Source organism: Ambystoma mexicanum, chromosome 11 (genome assembly GCF_040938575.1).
Source record: "Ambystoma mexicanum isolate Mex_15411 chromosome 11, UKY_AmexF1_1, whole genome shotgun sequence".
Lineage (NCBI taxonomy): Eukaryota > Metazoa > Chordata > Amphibia > Caudata > Ambystomatidae > Ambystoma > Ambystoma mexicanum.
This window is the reverse complement of record NC_090934.1, coordinates 791,804,231-791,824,927: the sequence shown is the minus strand read 5'-3', so window position 1 is coordinate 791,824,927 and position 20,697 is coordinate 791,804,231. Positions and strand designations below refer to the sequence as shown.

Sequence of the window (20,697 nt, the reverse complement as noted above, 5' to 3'; positions counted from 1 at the left end):
AAGAAACCATTCTGGAATGGTTTACTTTGAAAACAAAAGTGTAGGAAGAAGTTTGAACTTGCACTTCACTGAGCATTCCCTTTAGACGGCGGGTGTTTTTGTTTGGGGGTTTGGTCTGCGTGTGGGAGGGGGCATGGCGATGGGGATTGTAGGGAGCAGGGGCAGTCCAGCAGGGTGCATAGTTCCACTACACACACTTGGAGAACTGATTAAAAGGTGTTGTTCTTAAGCACATTTTACATTAGGCCTAGAGTGGTGTGATGGTATGCTCAGAGAAGCTTTGAACAAATGAGCAACTGTGGGTTTAGCTGCTATGTAATAAGTTGATTAAAAATATTATTTAAACGAGCTCAGGTAATTAAAAAATAACCATGCAAGTCCAGATGTCATAGTCATCAAATATACACACATAGATAGCCATGTCGCTGCACAGATAAAAAGCATTCTAAAATTATTATTATTATTATTATTATTATTATTATTATTATTATTATTATTATTGGTTTTAGTACTGTTATTAGGGTATAATGCTGACCTGCCTTCTGGAAGCAACAGATTGATTGTCAATTCATAGTTGGAAGAACATGGGGAGGGAAGCAGAGATCCCATGGAGTGAGGAGTTAACAACGGGGGGGGGGGGGGGCATGGCGGGCAATTTGCCAGCAAGGGGTCTACAAGCAACCAGAGGATATAATGGTGGAGCAGATCACCCAGTCTCAGGTTAGGTGGCCAAGTGTTTGAAAGGAGCCATTGCTTGAAGAGGAGGGTCTTGAGGTTTTTCCTGAAACAAAGAAGGAAGGAGGTGAGTCTTATTTTGATGGGGAAGAGGTTCCAGAGTCTAGGAGTGCAGACAGAAAAGGCCTGTCTTCTGGTTATTTCCTTCCTGCAGCATCGGTGTTCAAGTCAGCACATATCCTTACTTCTGATGGATCATAGTCCTCCATAGATGCTGACACTCTCAATGAGGTAGCTTGGGCACCTCAGGGGGACAGTCTTGGAGATGATACAGAAGTATGTGATGATGATAAGTGCTTGCAGTGGGAGTTAGAGCAGTTTGATGGGGATCAGGGTGATGTGGTCTAATTTGCAAAGTCCTTAAATGAGTTGAGCTGCAGCATGTAGGACACATCTCAGGGGTGCCAGGGTAGTCAACGACATCCTTCCAGAAGGAAATTCCTACCATCCAGGTGGGAGAGGACCTTGCCTTGGAGAGCAGATATGATATGATTACAAGCCTGTCCAAATGTATTTTTGAATTCAACTTTAAAAGCCCTAAAGAGGGCTTCAGTCGACTGCACATCTGTATGTCATCTGCTTTATACTAGAGCTCCACCTTGATTTGGTGGTGTTCATCCCATGGCTCTTTCTAGGACATTTATTGTCCATTTGCTATTGTCAGGTCAGGAAGACAACCAATTCGATGTTGGCTTTGCATAATCAGCATAACCAACTCAGTCTCGGCTTTCATAATGCAGTCTCTGCAGGTCTGAGGATCTGTGTAAGCCCAGCCTAACTATCTAGCATCAACATATGGAATGCCGCACATGTAGAACTGGGGAGCACTCACTTTTTAAGAAGGCAACGATTTCTTTCTTAGGTGAACACAGGCCATCCTTTGCACCACCTCTTTTATTTGTCATATTATTAATGATTATAACTTAATGTTTTTAAAGTAGTTGACCAAAAATCGCGTGGCTTAGTCTTTATATCCCAATTACTCAACATACTTAGGGATTACTTAATTGCTTCTTTACTACTAATTACCATTGCCTCATTAATTGAAGCTTTCAAAGTGCTTTTGTTGGAATTTATAGCATTGGTCTGGGAGGCAAGGATCCGTCAACCACTCTAGGGCTTACGGACAAATGTCCCAATTCTAAACAAGTATATTCAATTTCACAGAGATGTCCATATGCCCAGCAAGTTCTCCCATATTCTGTTTCGTTTTTCATTCCACAAAGACAAATGCATCCATAGACATTAAAATGGGCCTATACCAATGTCAGATAAGCTACTAGCAAAGATCAGTTTTGCTAAATGTGTGCATGTCAGGTGCTTCCACTTGTCAATGAAGTGCCTGAAATAAAGATCGGAAAATGACCACTTGAAAAGTGAATTTAATTGACTGGATGATTTTAGATAGAAAGAAAGTTATATAGATAATGTAGCCAACACAACACAGCTGTGTAATGTCACCTAGATTAGCTTCTACAAACTGCTTTAATGGTGGCCATTGATGCCTAGAAATGCTGATCACGTTCAACACTGAACTCGAATGTGTTCCACAGATCTATAGTGTCATCCAGTATGCTACAGCCACCTTTGCTTCCAGCATCATCGCCTGCTGCTGACGCTGCCACGGCAGACTGCAATCATCCAAGTAGCGCCCTTATCCGGCGCTGAGTAGTGCAACAATGTGTATAAAGGAGCCCCAGCCCTGATGATGGCCAAGATCCAGAGAGTACGAAAATATGCTACCAACTTTACACTTGTGAGTAAAATGGGCTGAGCACAAAACATCAACACTGAAGGTGCTGCCCTGGCTTTCAATCAAGCAGAAGCTGTTGTGCAAACTGTCCCCCTAGGCCACCCAGTCGGATACAGCTACACACAAGCTTGTCTATGGACCCAGCTGCTGTTCCTCCTGACCAGACACATAAGGGCGACCTCCGAAAATCAGATGTCTCTTTTTCCTGTGAAATCCAAATGCTTTGGGGAAGAATGTTTCAGTAGCAAGTGTCCGCCTCGCCCACTGTCCCTTCAGACCCGAGGCAGTTTGGCACGGCCTTTCCTGAAGAATCTATGTTGCCCAAAAAAAGGGCATGCTGAAGCAGCCCTCTTGCAAGTACCCTGCTGCAGTCATCACGGTACATGGGTGTTATTTACAAATGAAAGGCATTATGAATGAAATAGTGATGCACGAAGGTTTCACAAAATGTGTCCTATACCCACATATGATTTTTATTTTTTTTAAAACATCATTACGAGCCTGGCGCTAAGGGATTACCGGTACCGGTAAGGATACCCGTACCGGTAATCCCTTAGCGCCTGATTACGAGGTCCCTTTGCGGGTTGGAGACTTTAACGCCTGCTTTTTGCAGGCGTTAAAAACCAACCCGCAAAGGGACCTTGGTGCTAAGTACGGTGCCTCAATTTGCGGCACCGTACTTAGCACCTTCCCCATTTCCATTGAGCCCTATGGGGCAAAAATGGGAATGGGGAAGGGCCATGGAGGCATGGGGAATTACCGCCCCGCCAACCTCGGAATGGGGCGGTAATTCCCCATTCCGCCATGGCGGAGTCGGTAAGTTACCGGCATGGACCATGGTGCTATTAGCACCATGGTCCAACGCCAGGGTCGTAATGAGGGCCATAGTGTCTCTCCTCTTTTGTTATGTTTAGTGTTTGATGTAAATTACATCGTGATATTTAAGGTATTTGGCATTTGGCAAGATTTGTTATAATTTGGGCCTGTCAGTCACATCATATGTCTAGATGACTGCTTCACCTCATAGCCTACCTATTACTCTTGTCTTCCGTGAGAGCGTTTTAAAGCAGCGTCGAGATACTCCCATTAATTAATGTAACTGGGAACGTTCCCCTTTTTCCCCCCTGCCCACTCCTGTCCTCTTTTTTTCACACCCCTCTCCTTTCTTCCCTTGGAAGATTTGGAGCCCTGCTGTTCCCCAACTGAAGAGAACTATTGGCTCTTTCAATTTAGGGCGACATTTTGGGAAAAATAACCCAGCAGAAATGCCCTGCGTGTAGATCATAATGAACATAATCCTGGGATAATGAAAATAAATTACCATTTGAAACATTGTTGTATACATTGTTGTCTACTCATTCATTTCAAGTCCAAGTCAATAAAACCTTCAATAAAATGTTATTTAAATTGAAATGATTTAATAATGTTGCGAGGGAGGGCACTGCACGGAAGCAGCAGAGGACCAACTTGAGGGCAGAATATTGTGTGTTGCCCTAGGGGCAATGTTGTCTAGAAACTGCCCTCGATCAGGGCCATCGTCGGTCTGTAAATAGATTTAGTTGCCTTAAAATGGGGCTCTGTAATGTAGGTAGGCCTCTGATAAAAAAATCTGTGCTGCCAAGGACCGGCTCCAGCCCCCTGTTCTTCTCTTTCCGGGTCTCTTATGTCACTGTGTTCGCCATTGACATTATTGTCGTTTCATCCCTGCGTTTTCAAGCGTCAATGATGAAGGGAGCGGCAAACTCTCTTGATTGCGGAGGGCACGCGCTCCGCTTTTGTGCGCCGCCGCCATTCCATTACAGACGCCTCACGCTTAATGATAACTCCTGCGAGACTTAAAAGAGCCCAAACATCCCACTCCACCCCTATTAGGGAACTCTCCTCAGATCTCAGCCTTTCCTCTCAGCTCACCTGCCTCCCGCACTTCTGCTGCTGGTGAAGCGTCCTGCTGTTAGCCTGCCAATCAGATTGAAAAGATATGGGCTGCCAGGAACCCTCTGGCAGGACTTAAAGAAAATGTCACTCTGTTTGTTATGATTAAAAGAAGTCTTTAAAAACCAGAGGAAAGCAGCAGCATTCAGTGGCCAAATCAATTTGGATGGCTTTTTTTTCCTGAGGTATGCCTTATCGTTAAGCGAAGAAGACACAACACAGGCGCACTGAGGAGCAACTTGCATTCTCATGCTCTAGTTTTCTCTTTCTTTGTTGTTAAAAACAGATGAAAGTAGCCTATTTCTCTCTCCTCAAACTCACAGGGATCCAAAGGCCTACTTCCGGTGGAAAAACCAGGATCGACGTTTTGGAAAATGGTACAAGCAAACTTAGTTTGCAAACTTGCACAAGCAGGAGTAGCCGAGCTGCTGATACTGCCCATATCAGCCAGTATGTTTACTAAAGACATACAATATGAACGGTTTATTATCTGCATTTGTCCATTTACCTTTCTGCAGCACTTTGGGCATTCAGACATAACATGGGTCTTCACATACTGGCCCCAATGCTTCCTCAATAAGACCACGAAGAAAATAAAGCAGACAAGGCCGAGCTTGTGTGGCTGCTGGTTTGTCGATCAAAATAGGAGCTTTCTTTACTGACACAGAGCAAATGAAAACACGGGTTGACTGCATTCCTGCAGATGGACTGGAAGGTGAATTGGTGGGGGTGGTCGTGCAGGCCCTGATCTAGGGAAAGTTTCGGGCATCAGGCCCTCGACTGTGTTGGATGGTCATGCATCTGTACTAGTGTTTGGTCAACACAAGGTAGGCAACAGTTCAAGCAAAGTGCAGGGTCAAAGGTTGAACCACCTGCATGTGTGGATGGGCAAGTAGGCCAGGAGCTCCGTCACTTAGGAAGGGTTTGGGTGGATGTGTGTGGGTGACGAACTCATTACGAGTCCGGCGTAACCCTGCTGGTGTTTCCGGCGGGTTGCCGCCAGGCTCGTAACATTTTACCGGCACCTAACTTCCCGGTGCCACCGGGACGTTACGAGTCCCGGCAGACCGGGAAGCTGGCTGCCGGAAAATGTTAGTCCCCATTCCCATGGAGTCCAATAAGATTCCATGGAAATGGGTTCACAGAAGCATTGGCACCGTTACTAATGGTGCTGATGCTTCTGTGATGAGCCCTCCCGGGGCCTCTGCGGCCGGCATGGTCAGTCGGGTGCAGCGGCCCTGGTAAGATTACCAGGACCCTTGTTTCCGGACCGCCACACTCATAATGAGGCCCCTTAGGTCTTAATAGTGCCTTCTTTATCTCTCAACCCGGATACTGTAGGGAAGTGGCTTTCAAACTGTGGGTCGGCCCCCCAAATCCCCTGGGAGGGCAAAGATGTCCAGATGGGTGGGGGCAGACTCTTTAAAAAGGCATTAAGATTACTGTTTTTAATTTCAAACAAGGATTAAGGTGACTGCTTTTAATAAAAAATATAAGCAGTGGAAAATCTGCATATATTTTAAAGAGCCTGGGCCCCCACCAGATATCCTTTGGGCCCCCTGCGGCGGAGGCAAACTGCTAGGTGGGGGGGGGGGCAGAACCAATATTTGTACTCAAGGGGGGTCATGAGGGGGTCTCGGTATGAACATTTTTGAAGACCACTCCTGTAGGGGGATGTGAATTCCCCTTCATCATGTCATCGCCGTTGCAAAAGGGCAGAGTTATGTAGTGATAAACGAAGAACACAACAGAAGGTGTCACCCTCCTTATAAAAATAAGGACTTATGGTCTTCACCTCCTCCTCGTCCTCAGGCTCCATACACAGGCCCCCACCTCACCTGAAAGGTGCTGCGCCCGACAACATCACACACAATGTTGCACATAACACGCACACCCACAATAATACAAGACACCCACATTTTCGATGCAACCTGTGGCCCCTGTGTGACTCAACATCAACAGTTGGCTATGCAGCAACATGGTGAGAAATCAGAACACTCACAGGTGCAAACTGCAGCTGCTGCCAAACTGTAAGTGAATAGTAGGTTCTGGGTGAGAACATTAGTGGTGATGAGAGCAGGGGAAAGACAGAACACACGTTTGCCTCACTGGAATATGAGTGCCTCTGTGCATATAGTGGTGAATTTTAGATTTCCCATACTTTGAATTCCCAATGTGTGTGCCAATGTTGGTGACGCGTGTGTTAACGTCCACACCCTCGCAGCCCTGTGTCCCCCAAATGCGTGAGTCCTCTAGTTTGTGAGGGTCCATGCTGTTGCAAAGAGGGTGCGTTGAGGATTATGGGGTTTCTGTTGGGGCACGCATAAATGCTCATGTTTTATCTTCACTATCAAACCATGGTTTCAATAGGACCCCTAATCCTTCTCCGAGCATGTAACTGTAATGCCTCTCTGCACTTAGCCAGAGTCGCGCTGCGCTGGCTGCACTTACTCAGAGCCATGCTGCCCTGATCACACTTTCTCCTCTACTACCCCCCCTGCACTTCTTGCACTTGCACGATCCAAATGACCCAAGGCCTGGTAGCAGGGACGTCATTTAGGGGTCGCCAGAGGTCGCAACTGAGACCTCTGTGGTCTCCCTTGCGACCTCTGTGTTCTCCCTTGCGACCTCTAAAAAATAAACTTTAAAAAAAGTTTGTTTTTTTTTAGCTCCTGGGCTCTGGCTCTTTACTTCTGGGATGTCTGGCTTTCTTGTTCAGGGCCCTTAAAAAAAGAAGAAAAATAAGAACAGGAGTGCCACAAGTCTAACACTTTCAGCACTGACCCTAAATAAGAAAGCATAGGAATACCAAATAATGTCTCTTTCCGGAATTCTATGCAATAATTGCTAGACTCATTAAAGGTTTTTTTCAGGCACACTTGAGGGGGTTTGTCTCTGATTTAGTCTGTTCTTAAACGCCTCAACTCAGCCTTTTATCCTTCTGAGGTCAATAAATGAGTACCAACACAGATTGGGTGATGTAGGGTGTATATTTTTTCTATATAAAGTGCCACATCATTACCATTTGGTTATGGACGTCTGCTTGCATTCACAGTAATTTGGTAATATGGGCCTATACACGCTGATCTTAACAATACATATGGCGATCCATACTTGTATGAAATGTACATCACATTATAGTGATATCGTAGCCACATTATTTTCGTAGTGTACAATGCTATGTGATGCCACTTCCTGTTTTGTCAATGGGTGAAAGGTCGTGTTCCATTGCTTCCGGCGATATCACTTCGGGTGGGGTCAAATTACATCACTTCCTGTGATGTCATCAGGGGTCAAGGGTCATGTGATGTCACTTCTGCTACCCCTGGCATCTTGGTGAAATGACTTCCCTGCCTGGTAGGAAAGCTCGTCTCCTCCTCCCTATGTCTTCCGCCCTTTGTCTTGTGGCACCTAGAAACACTTCTGTACAGGCGCATTATAAATGTCATATGATATCATGCCGATGTAGGTCTTTCAAAGTTGCAGACGGCAGTGCTAAAAGGGCAACACCGCAGCACATGCTCCACCCAGAACAGTGTGACCTAAAGTGCTTTTGGCAAGATTCAGGGTGCCTCGTCCCTTTACCTGGTCCCTAGGACCTGGCAGCAGCCGCAACCCACGCGACCCGTGGACAACACTTAGACTACACGAGGCACAGCGAATGCATGCATAACAACGTGGACAAGTGCTAGTATTTTTAAGGAAAAGTAACAAATCGGTAGCCTCACCATTTATCTCATGGGCTCTCATTTCACTTGCATTATATTTACATTCAAAATGTGCATTCGTGATAATAATGGGAACCATTGGGTAGTGTGTATAGCACAGATCCAAGAACCTCCTGGGAAACCCCGTTGGGAATGTCTACATTTCACAGTCCTTTCAATTAAGGGCTGCAGCGTTTTCACAGTACTGGATTGGGCACGGCCAAATGCCCTTCCACTTTCATTCACCAAAGGGCCTTTGCGTTTTACCCACCAAACCATATCACAGCGCGTTCATGAGAGGGTCCAAAGAAGCAGGTCCTTTCTATCAGTGGGCGGTGCTGGGGGGGGCATTCGCGTACACACGTGTCTACTTGGTTCATCAGAGCACATCTGGGCGTATTTGAACAGTTTGACGAGAAAGCAGCACGTCTTTTGCAAAAGTCCAGCTATTGAAGACCCGTCGAGCTGCGTCTCATATTTACACAAGCTCTCGCTCGCTGCTATTAAGCTGCGCAGGGAGGGCAACGGACATTGCAGAAGGTGCTTCCCAATTCCCATACGTCACAAGTCATTAAATTAAACATGCGCTACCCTTAATGGCGACTAGAACGAAATGCATGCTAGGGATAAACTGGGCTGTACAGAGAGGCGTGATGTGTCGCAGAACTTTCCACCCTCGTCACGCCAGGACTCCAGCTCTGGTCCGCGTCCTCACTCCTCACCTTTGAACTACGTAAAGCGCACGCAGCACCGAGGAGCGGCGCCGAGCAGTAGCAACGCGGCTCCTCCTGCTCCTCGCTTACAAGAAAGTTCAACATTCGATATTGTTTGGGCGCAGGGTCCGCTACCGCTCTCCCCGTGCTTCCAATTGACTTTGATTTAAGTATGCAAAAGGGGATCTTCTAAAAGCATACACATACACACTACCCCCTCTACTATCCGCGTGTCTTAGGCGTTCAAACCCTGCTGGACAGTGGTTTACTGTGCATGGCTTTTGTGGAGGGTGAAGGGTCAGGGGGTGTTGTTACAAACAGGGAAACACGTGAGCAAACAGGAACGCTAAAAGACTCGCATGAAATGACCGGAACACATAACACGCAACAGCAATACAGTACGTTCCGTCAGAGCGTTGACAATACACCGAGCCACATGTCATCAAAAGATGCTTGTTTGACTGCAGAGACTGCTTAACCTAGCACGGCAAGCCTACAGCCCTTCACCACAGAAGCAACACAGCCCCCCACCAACCTGCACAATACGCACTCATTCCTCGCCAGAAATCGCCTACTCCCGAGAAGCACACACGGCCAGTCCCCTCCCTGGACAGCCAGCCCCGCTTGGCGTCCGATGGGCGGATACACCGCCGCCACCTACCGTCCTCCTTGTCCAGCACCATGGTCCCAGGGACGTAGGGTAGTCCGGCTGCAGGCGCTCCTTCCCCCGGAGCCGGAGGAGCGGGTTCCGTAGACACCGCTCAGGTGCAGAGAGGACCTCCGTGCAACGCGCAGACCGTCCTCCACCGAGAGAGTTCCAATGGCACCACAGGGCCACTGTCCACCTAGATCGGTCTGAGCTATTATCACCCTCTGAAGTGAAGAGCGTTACTAACGCAGAAGCAACTGCACCTGCCCTTTGCACCTTCAACTGTTCCGAAAAGAAACGGACGTTGCTGTTTAAACGGCGTGGGGAGCAAGGTGCTCCTCTCCAGCGCTGGTTTCGCAAACTCTTCAATTTGCAGGGGGGGGGGGGGGATTCTGTAAATGTCATTTAATGTGATGGCTCATAGCCTTGACGGATGCCACTGCAGCTCTTCCCAGGCGTCTAAAGTGCTCCTTCTCCTCTTTTCGCTCTAAATCTAAAATTATATTTGGAGAAGAAGACGAAATATGCAGGTCTGTTCCTGAAAGCACAGTGCTCTAGCTCGTTGCCTTTCTCGCTCAATTTATGTGGTCTGCGGTCGCCTGCCGCCGAATAAAGGCACACATTTCCCAGGGATCCTCAGAATCCCCTGTTAATTAAATCAATTCATTATGCTCAGATCTGATTAGCAGCCCATCCCCCCACTTTGAATCAATTATTCAATACACAAACATAATTGCCTGTGCCAGAGGTGTCTAAGTATTAGCTTATTTAACTCCAAGGACACTAATTACCCCTAGGGCAAGGGAACTTTTCTCATTAATTCTGACAAGACGCATAAGCACAGTAGAGCCTGCGCAGCACAGGCGCGCGCGCGCGCGTTCACGCACGCAAGCGCTCCCGCACGTGCAACCGTCACCCTTGTGAGAGTATGCGTGACCCTTGCATCTGTCTTAGCGTGATTGGAATTGATAATGAACGCAGGCATTAACTTCCAATGATTCGAGTGAATATGTCATTGAAAAGGAAACGACAAACTAAAACATATATGAAAAATTCTGGTCCCATTTCTTGACTGTTGAATTCGAATGCATGTTGGAATATGTACACTGATGCTACGTCTTTGCTTTTCCGCTGAGTTTATCCCACTATGTCTATAACCTGGGCCCTTGTCCACTGAGGTGCCTCATACAATAGTATCAACCACAACAGTTGACAATCATCGCAACACTGGTAAAAACTCACATTGACTCCACTCATTGAAAGTGTGGGATAACAAGTTCTGCAGGATTTATCAAGAAATGACATTACCGTTATGGCCATACATTGCAGAAAGGGAATGATGCAAGTGACCAACTGACGAGATTTGTCCTGTCAGACCTTACTGGGGCGCGGGGGTTGGTTCCACCACCCCCCACTACATGCTGGCTCTTCCGCCTCTTAATCCGCTTTGACCAGGCTACAACTTCTCAGCCATCTCCCCTGTTCTGAGCCCATCTACATGAGGAAACCCCTAGTCTTGACCAAAAGGAGTGCCATCAAGTTCAGTTGCTACTGAAGGGGCGGAATCAGCCTGCTTTATTCCTAAAGTACCCCCTGCCATTCGACATCCTGAGGTCGCTTGTTCATTTGGATTCCACTCCCCACTCATTTCCTTTGCTTAATTAGGAAAGTCCCTAGAGGCTCACAAAAAAAAATGCAACCCGCTAAGGAAAAAGGCCCAAAACTACAAGGTTTATTTCCACACAACAATGGAATGCGCCAACAAAGAACTCTGCTGCCGCGGAACGTTCTGGCAAAATCTGCATGAGCAGCACATTAAGAAGGTACACAGCATCATCAGTGACAGCATTACCTACAGTAGAAACATGCGCGGCTGGTTGGTGGGACCCTATACGTAGGTCAACGGCTCCATAGGGGATACCAGGCCATTGGTCCCAGCGTTCTGTCCATCATCTTCCACGTGGGTGTTTCTGCATTCGTCATCGTCCACAAGCTGGATAATTGGCAATTATTAGCAAACTAAACAACACATCTCTTTCTATGTAGCAATGCACCAAGCAGACAAGGGCTCGGGGGGTGTGGGGGGTGAGGCCATATTAACTCACACACTTTGCTCGTTCACAGACATGCTGGCACCTCTCCAAGTTCTTCCACCCTCGTTTTAGGCTATAATTTCATCCCCCCCAGCACAAATCATGTGACCTCAAAGTGAAGGCAGAAAAGCCCTGATTTTTGATCTTTTGATCGATCACAGGTCTAACAGGTTTATGATCAGTGGTCTGGTGCTGGCTGCTACCTTGGAATTCAGAGGTCATAGAGCTAGGGCATTTGGGTGCTATAACTTAGAATTGGGATTGGTGGGGGTCGGAGCCCAGTGCCCTCTTTCTCATGGGATTGTATCATACAAAGATACTCATCTCTCCCGTGACCTTCCAGGGCATATTCTTTCCAGGGTGCGAAGGCTGGTAACTTTTCAGACAATGAAGGGTTTATGGATCTCTGTAGCTCTGGCCTTTCTCATCAGTGCCCGGTAGTGCCGGGATACAACCTATTACTTTGCTCACGTTTGCGGCCTAGGCACTGGATGCTAACTACTTCACTGCATTTAAGCTTTGTGCTCTAATATGGCTGCTAATGTGTAAAATGTCTGCTATTCCCGCATGTGCTCTATGAAGCATGCAATAATATAATTGTGTTGAAGCCTTTAATGGCACCCCTCTCCCCCCTGGTCTCTTACATTACTTGTCATAGTCTTTGCCTTATTCTGAAGTGCTTTGGGCTGTGAGAAGATCATGTCCCCTTCCCATCATTCCCCCCTTTAGTTAATTCTACATTAATAAACTCTGCAATGAGCCCATGCTTATTTGTCCCTCACCAGTGTTCCTCCTCCAACCTCTGACTTCTAAGTATGGCAGTGATCCCTCCTTTGAAACCTATGATCTCCAAACATGATGCAAACTCAGTCCAGATTGGGCATACTCCTCAGGGGTGCAAGTCATATATATATATATATATATATGTACAACCCTCTTTACCTGATAAATCCACCCAGTGTTTTGTATAATGCTCAGGGTCAGGTGGGGGTGTGGTGGTAGTGCCAGGAGGATGTAAGCACTGTTCTATCACCACCATGCATGGTTTGTTTGAGTCGTCTGTTTGGACAGTACTATCTTTTGTACCGTGAGGTACTTTGGATACCCCAATTGAAAACCTCATTGCACTGTTATGAAATGCTTTGGCACAACATCAGAGTCCTAGTTGGAGGGTGCAGAAAAACACCAACACAAACACCATCACAGGCACCAGGATTTTCACGATCACCCCATCCCGGATGGTGCCCAAGCGAAAAGGTAATCAAACTAGTCATCCTTTTGTATGCCTCTGTACCAACAAGTGTCCTAATACTAGAATTAAGAAGAGCATCTATTTGAATGCTATCTCATTGGTTGGTTTGAGGTACTAAATACACATTAACCTTCAAAAAGTCTTAATCAACAGTCAGAATACTAGATGAAGTTTGTTTGCATTTCGTAAACTTTTTTCTTGGGTTGGGCTTTTCTCATTGCCCTATTTTTATTGTTTCAAATGTATAAAACAGCAATAACAAAGTAGTAATTTCTTGGTGTGCCATACTTCTATTTTAGAACAATAAGACAGTTTTTACAAACATAAACATAGATATAGAAATTAGTAAGCACAGAGTTCAAATTTCAATTCAAAGAACTAGTATGGTCCTTCTTCCATATACCATGCTTTTCTGGATAGATAGTTCAACTGTTTTACAAATATACCATATAGTAATTTCTCAATTTACCATCTGGTGAGATAGTCGCCTGTTTTACATACATAATAAAACATTGTGTTACCATTTCTATCGTCTGATAGTGTGTTCTTTTAACTTCCTTTACTGTGATGAACACCAGAGCCTTAAAAAATAGAATTGTCTCACAAACTCAATACACAAACTTAGATATATTAAAGCAAAACCTATGTTGCTATATAATATGCTTCTGTGTTTGTGTGTGTGTGCTCCGGAGATATCTGGTTTATTATTTATTTGTTGTAATTGTCATGTGATCAATCCTAGTTCGTCATCACTAATAAGGAGCTGTTAGTGGGGGCATTCTTTTGTATGCCAACCTCAGTTTGCATGTGCAAGCCAAGGCTGTGCAGTGCTCCTATTATTTGTGCCAGGGAGCCATTCTCTGCATCGTTTGGAGGCTCAAATGTGCAGCAAGACTCGCCAATTGTTCCGCAAACCCCTTCTTCCATTGCTGTGAGTAGGTCGAGGACATATCAGTTCTGGAGGGTCATCAATCATATGGCAGGTATTTCGACCTTGATTGCGTTGAGGCCTTGTTCCATGTCATTCACCAGCTGAATGACCTCCAAGTGCACAATTTTGAGGCACTTGGCATTTGCGACTGTCTGAACCCCAGGCAGTGGGAGAGGTGTGAAGAATGTTTCTTCTTTGCTGAACAGTGTATATTCATTGGGTATTTCTTTGAGCAGTTCAGTGGAGTCTTGAGACAGGTAATTCGATCTTCTTTTCATGTGCTGTTTTTCTTTTTTTCTTTTTTCAGGTAAGATAAGGAAGATGGAGGGCTGCAACAGGCTTCTGGTGGGCCCCCTATTGCTGTACTTGGGGCTGTGGCAAGCAAGTTCTGTGATGCCACTGTGAGATGATCTTCAGGGGTCATGAGATGTTCTGAGTGCACAGTGACCAGTGAGCCGTAAACCCTCCATGATGATGATGGGAGGTGCAAGAATGCCTGCTGTCCACATACCAAGTAGAAGTCCATTACTGCAGCAGTACCTTTTTTGAGGTCTGGAATGAACATTCTTTTATTGCATATTTGGTTGGCCCTACGAAAACAGTTTCTTCATTGCAAAAACATAATTCATAATTCTCTTGCTTTTGCACTTTCACTGGCTTTTCCACTGCTTCAATCCATGTCAGCTTTGTGATATGTTAATTACAGAATGGTGCACATGCTTTATTCACTCGGGCCAAGACTTTGGGCCTCATTCCGAGGAGGGCGGTAAGGGATACCGGGCAACGGTAAGGAGACCGATGCCGCTAATCCCTTACCGCCCAATTCCGAGGTCCCTTAGCGGAACCCGTAAAGGACATGTGGTCTGACCACATGTCCTTTACGGGTCCCTCTAAGGGACCAGGGCGCTAATAACGGGCCTGCGAAATGGGAATGGGGAATGGTTTGGTGAATGGGGACTTACCGGGTCCTTCAGGTTTGGACTGACCCGGTAAATCCCATTCAACCAGACCGGTGCCAGACCCAGTATTGAAGGCAGCCATGGCGCAAATAGCACCATGGCTACCTCCAATCTCGGAATGACCCCCTTTGTCTCCAAAACCCCAGTAGGCCTCCTGCTGTGCAGCTCATTGATGTTTCTGCCACTTGCTCGTCACATATTTTACTCCTTGCAAATCAAGGCATGGGGCCTCATTGCACAGTAGGAGGTAACCATGGTGCAATTAGCGCCATGGCTACCCCCTACCGCCTTCTGGGTCTGGGTAGGCAGTATGGGAATTTACTGGGTCATTTAGACCCTTGGGGACCCGGTAAGTCCCCATGCCAATTGCCATTCCCCATTCCCATTGAAGCCCTCATAGGGCTCAATGGGAATGGGGAAAGAGCTAATAACGGTACCGCTATTAGCGGTACGATTTTTTGCTCTGAAGTCCCTCAGCGGGTCCCTTCCTTAACGTGTGGTCTGACCACACGTTAAGGACAGGACCCGCTGAGGGACCTCATAGTAGGGCGGTAGGGGATTACCAGCACCGGTGCTCTTACCGGTGCCGGTAACCCCCTACCACCTACCGTGTAATGAGGCCCATGGTCACCGAAGACACTGGATGCTTTTTGGATTTTGAGCGTATTGCAGCTGATATGGGTCCATAACTTCTAGTCACACACTGCGTCCCTGGAAGGTGCCTCACAGCCTACGCAGTGCCAGATGAACCAGGACTTTAGCCTCTAAAATTGTTAATTCTTGTAATATTAATACTTTGGGGGATCCTGATGCATGTGGTATCAATGAACACACATAACAGCTACCATTCGACCTTCTCTTCCCCACTGAGATCATATCTGCGTTCCTACTATTTGAGATTTTAGGATGGTGCACGTCTTCTATTGTATCTAGAGCAAGTCCATGCTATGCGTCATACGTGGAGCTTTAAAGTGGCCTCTTTCTACATGCTTAAAGAGCTGATGAGATCAAATCATATTTTGGAAAACATAATAGTCATCAGTGCTATTGACAGTTCTGTTACATTTGATTTGGTCATTGACATGGGGTTCCATGGCCACGGTGTTGTGTGTTTTAAAAAATGGGGACAAATTTAGGTTCATAGTCTTGGTAGAATTCACATAATGAATAGACCCATTGATAGTAAACTGAATAGACCCATTAATAGTAACATTTGTTTCTATACCCCCCTCTTTTATATGTCCTCCTCATAGAAAAGTACATCCCAAATAGATACCTAATCTAAACATGAATATTGCAAACAGCCCAGCAATATAATGTAGTGAGCATAAATATGAATAGGAACACTTTGGGGTCATTACGAGTGCGGCGGTAAGGGGCTAACTGCACCGGTAAGGATGACGGTGCAGTTAACCCCTTACCGCCGCATTCCGAGGTCCCTTAGTGGGTCCCACTAAGGCTGGCTGGTAAAACCAGCCGTCCTTAGCGGGATCCGCTAAGGGACCAGGGAGCTAATAAAGGGCCCATAATTTACGGGCCCGTTATTAGCTCCCTCCCCATTCCCATTGAGCACTATGGTGGCTCGAATGGAAATGGGGAAGGGTTTTTTGAATGGGGATTTACCAGGTCCTCCAAGGTTGGAATGACCCGGTAAGTCCCCATTCAGAGAACCCAGACCCGGACATGACTTTGGAGGCAGCCATGGTGCTAATAGCACCATGGCTATCTCCAAACTTGTAAGGACCCCCTTTGAATTGATACCATACAAGATACTTTTTCTAGGGTAAATGGAATCATTCGAGCCAGTTGGGTCCATTGCAAAAACGACATGAAAAGTAATGTGATTAAAAAAAGAGAAACAGAGGGAGAGAAAGAAAGAGAGAGAGAGCAACACAGCGAGAAATAGAGAGGGAGAAAGAAGGAGAGTGAGCTAGAAGAAGAAGAGAAAGAGAAGAAAAAAGACAGAGAGAGGAGAATGAGAAAAAGGATAGGAAAGAGTATGGGGGACTGCGAGAGTGCACTACCTGTGCAAATGTAATGTGTAGAAGCGTTGTGTAGGGTTTGCGTGGGGATATTGGGGAATATTCCTTTATTGTTTTAAAAGGGGCGCATGGTCTGTGGTCAAGTATGGAGTGTTTGTGCTGCGGGCATGGGGCACTTTATTGGTTTGGTTTAGGCTCAGGCTGGGGTGCTTTGCAGACTTCTGAGAGGTGCACCTAGTAACGTAGTTCCTTTACTTTTACAGCAAGGGGAGTGGTGTAAATTACCTTGACAGGACCATTATAGTTGGGTTCGTTCCACCGGCGGATGACATTTTTAATGTATATTTTATCGCCTGGGAACAACTGCAGAGGGGGTGACATTGCTGGATTGTCCGTTGCAGCACCGATAGCTTCCTCTGTCTAGGGAGGTTCAATCTGTTGCGAGTCAAAATTTATGGCATTCGCGAGGGAAAACAAATAGCTGCTAAATTCCTCCCCAAGATAGACACTGCCCTGTGAGGGTCTGATGCTCATCTAACAAAAGAGACTGGTGAATGCACACAGTGCCCCATTACTACCATGTGGGGCGATAAGTGGTGGTCTTTGCCGGGCTGGGTGCACAAACTGAATAGCACAAGTGGTAAACAGAGCACTCAAATTTACTTTAATGTGGTGCAGTTTTGACAGCTTGTGTTCCACGATGCCGTTGGCCTGGGGCTGGTAAATAGTGCACACCCGATGCTTGATGCCTAGTAATGCCGAAACCTCTTTGAAAAGTTAATTGAAGAAATGTGTACCATTATCTGACCTTAATAGATTGCACATGCCTCATTGAGGAAAAAAATCCCACACAAATTGGCCGTGCACTTAGCATGTGGATGTGCACAAGGTCACGCCTTCACCCATCATGAGAAGTAACACACAACCACAGTGAGGCAACAAGATCCATTGCACCTTTCCCCCATGCGCACATAATCAATGTGGAGTTCCCAGAATGACCTAGTATGGTGGGGAAGTGTGCCTCTGATAGTTCTCAATGTAAGCCCATTATTGTAACTTTCTCACATAGTGAAAAGCACTGCCATTTTGGTTCAGTTTTCCTGAAAGTTGGTGAAAAAAACCAGTCCTCCTTTATGTCTGCTGCAATGTGTTGTTTGGAAACGTGTGATGGATGGTGTAACTGGTTGAATGTGACCAGTAATAATTCATGGGGGATATCTGCTTTGCCATATATCTCCTGCCTTCACAACAGATTGGTCAGGGATTGTCTATACCCTCATTTAACCCAAAGCTTTTTCTCCTCTTGTGGTAATCATCCCTGTAACTCACTCATCTGTGCAATTGGCAAGGCATTGTATGGTGCTGGCAATTTTTAGGTGTTGGATGTTAACACAGGATACTATGATATTGGGGGCACTTGAAGATATGCAGTCATTTATTACGCTGCATCCATAGCAGCGTTACTGAGTGAGACCTTGGCCCTCCTTACGATTTTGGCGGCAGCCATGGAGCTGTTCGCTCCATGGCTGCCACCAAACCGGGCTCAAGTACAGGGTTCCTGCAATGAGGAATAACCGGGTCATTCCAACATTGGAGGACCCGGTTATTCCTCCTTGCAGGAACCATTCCCCATTCCCATCTGAGCCCCATTAGGGCTGAATGGGAATGGGGATGGAGGTAACAACAGGTAGATTACAACTGGCCCATTGTTACCTCCTTCTTCCCCTCGCGGGACCCGGAAAGCACGCCTGGTTTTACCAGGCATCCGATCCAGGTTCCGCGATGGGAAGCTTGTAATCGGTGCTCCCGTAATGAAAGGGGCCAGTCCCATACCGGCCCCCTTCACTAGGGGAGCGCCAGGGTTGTAATGAGGCCCCTTGTCTATTTTATTTGTGTGCATTTTATGACAGTTACTACAGATGGTTAAGACAATGCATGAATGAGTTAATCCAATAATGTGGCATGTTGAACGGGAGATCTGCCAGCTCGTATAACCCCCTCCTCTTCCATCTTGCAAGGCCTGCATGCACTGTGGTGGTGACATATGCTGAATCAGAGTAAATAGTCAGGTGGCAACAGTGAGGTGCTAGTAGCTTCAATAAGCACTATGCGCTCTGCTGCTGGGACTGAAAAATGCATTGGTAACCTGTTAGGCAGAATCATATGCAGTACTTTTTGGGAACACCACACACAATTAAGACTACAAGTGTAAGTACAAATTCACATTTGGTACAAGTCTGTTCTACACAGTGAAGTGGTAGCGATGGCTTAGCAGCCAGACTTATCTCTAGAGTAAAGTGAGCGGTATCAGAAGCTAAACAAAGTACAGCAATTGCTATTCTTTAAACAAACACTGACTCAATGTTTCTGAGTAAAAGAATATACATTTATTTACACCATCAGTTATTAAACAGTTCACTAATATAAAGCAGCAGAAAATCACAATCCTAATACACTACACACCACCCAGTGAATTCTGGACAAGTTAAGCTCAAAATGAAGTGTGAGCAAAATGGCTCTCCAGCAATTTAAAAAGGGAGGGAAAGACAAGGTTATTCAAAATCAAGCACTACCAACAAGTAAGTAGACAGGGAAATCTAGAAAAGGCTTACTACAACTAGGATTCAAATCAATAGGCCTGGGCCAATGTTAATGGTTCAGAGTCTTTGCAGAGGATCACACAGTTCAGAGTAGTTCACGGTTAAGTCTTTGCCAAGAGTTCGAAACGAAGTTGGTCAGAAGGAAAGTTATATAAAAGAGTAGAGAAGGACAAGCCCTTGAGTTGGCAAAAGATTTCAAACACTTTCACTGCGGTCGGACGGAACGAACGACTGGATTTGAACAGTACCTTAGTAAAAGAAGAATGCTGTAGCTGAGGCAGAAGTTCCTGGCAGGTCCTGCAGGCTCACGGTTCCTAAAGCGACTGTCAGACTGACAAGAAGGAGGAAGATTGGAGGGTCCTGCACTGCCGAGGGAAGAAACCAGCAGCAGAGCAAAGCGACAAATAAAAGGTGTGCTCCTTAAAACCCAAACAGGGTCCGGTCCTCCTGGCTATCCGGTTCACTGCAGCGATGCACAGCAAATTCGACCAAGGGAGGAAGGCCTTGCTTGGTGTTTGGCAAACTGGTTAGTCCCACTAGCTCAAGGGAAGAAGATTCCTTGCAGATTTTCCCTGTCGTCGAAGTTTAGGAGATTCGGACCCACAGTATGGCTTCGCCGGGAGGTTCAGTAGTTGCAGTACTCCTCTTCCTTCAGCTTCTCTTCAGTTCCTTCGATCCAGTGGCGACTCTGCCTTCCAAGTCCCAGAGACCTGCTTTTTATGCAGTTTTCCCCCATTCACACAGCCTGGCTTTCAATCACACAGCAGGGTGGCTGTCCTGCCAGGACAGTCACCTAGCCAATCCAACCAGACTGCGATTTCGGTGTCCGAGGAGACCCTGTGCAGGTGGCCTAAAACCCCTCCCTCACATCCTGTCCACCCAGACACTCAGGCTTCTAAAGAGGGCACTGTGCAGAAGCCCGCCAAATAACGGCGAACAAAGGAACCAAACCTGGTTTGGTGCACAGAGTAAAACACAAGAAAGACCTTTACAAAAAGAAATGGTGAATATAACCAGCCGGAACCGAATAAAATGAAAAGGGGTCCAGTGGATTAAAGTTTGAGGCTACTAACATAGCCTAAAACAGTACCAAGGCTATTTTCATAGTCCGCGTTAGGAAAAAAATGGTAGATACCACTTGCCACCAGCCAAATCTTAAAGAAAGGGGAACAAAATAATGTTCCATGAGAAACAGACAAAAAGGGTGAACTATTAACCCTTTCCAGTACTCTATGAAAGATAGTTTGTACTGGGTCTGTGAATTTAAAAGACTAATAAAGTCAATGGCAACTTGACATGTTCTGAGAGACAGTAGTCAATCACAGAAAATGGAGTTTAAAGTGGGAAGTCTGAAAAAGACAACCATGTGTCACTGCAGTAAAAAGATGATA

General features: G+C 46.2%; 1 protein-coding gene across 4 annotated transcripts in view; it reads right to left on the bottom strand.

The window, feature by feature from the left end:
- Positions 1–10,072, bottom strand: part of LMO1 (LIM domain only 1) — a 701,992-nt gene extending 691,920 nt beyond the window's left edge. Inside the window, exon 1 of one of the 4 annotated variants that reach the window (XM_069623720.1) lies at positions 9,502–10,072. In XM_069623720.1, coding sequence (XP_069479821.1) covers positions 9,502–9,523 — 22 coding nt within the window. In that variant the 5' untranslated portion in view covers positions 9,524–10,072. The remainder of the gene's footprint in view (positions 1–9,501) is intronic. The other 3 variants (XM_069623721.1, XM_069623726.1, XM_069623725.1) reach the window with 3 other exon arrangements.
- Positions 10,073–20,697: the final 10,625 nt, after the last annotated feature.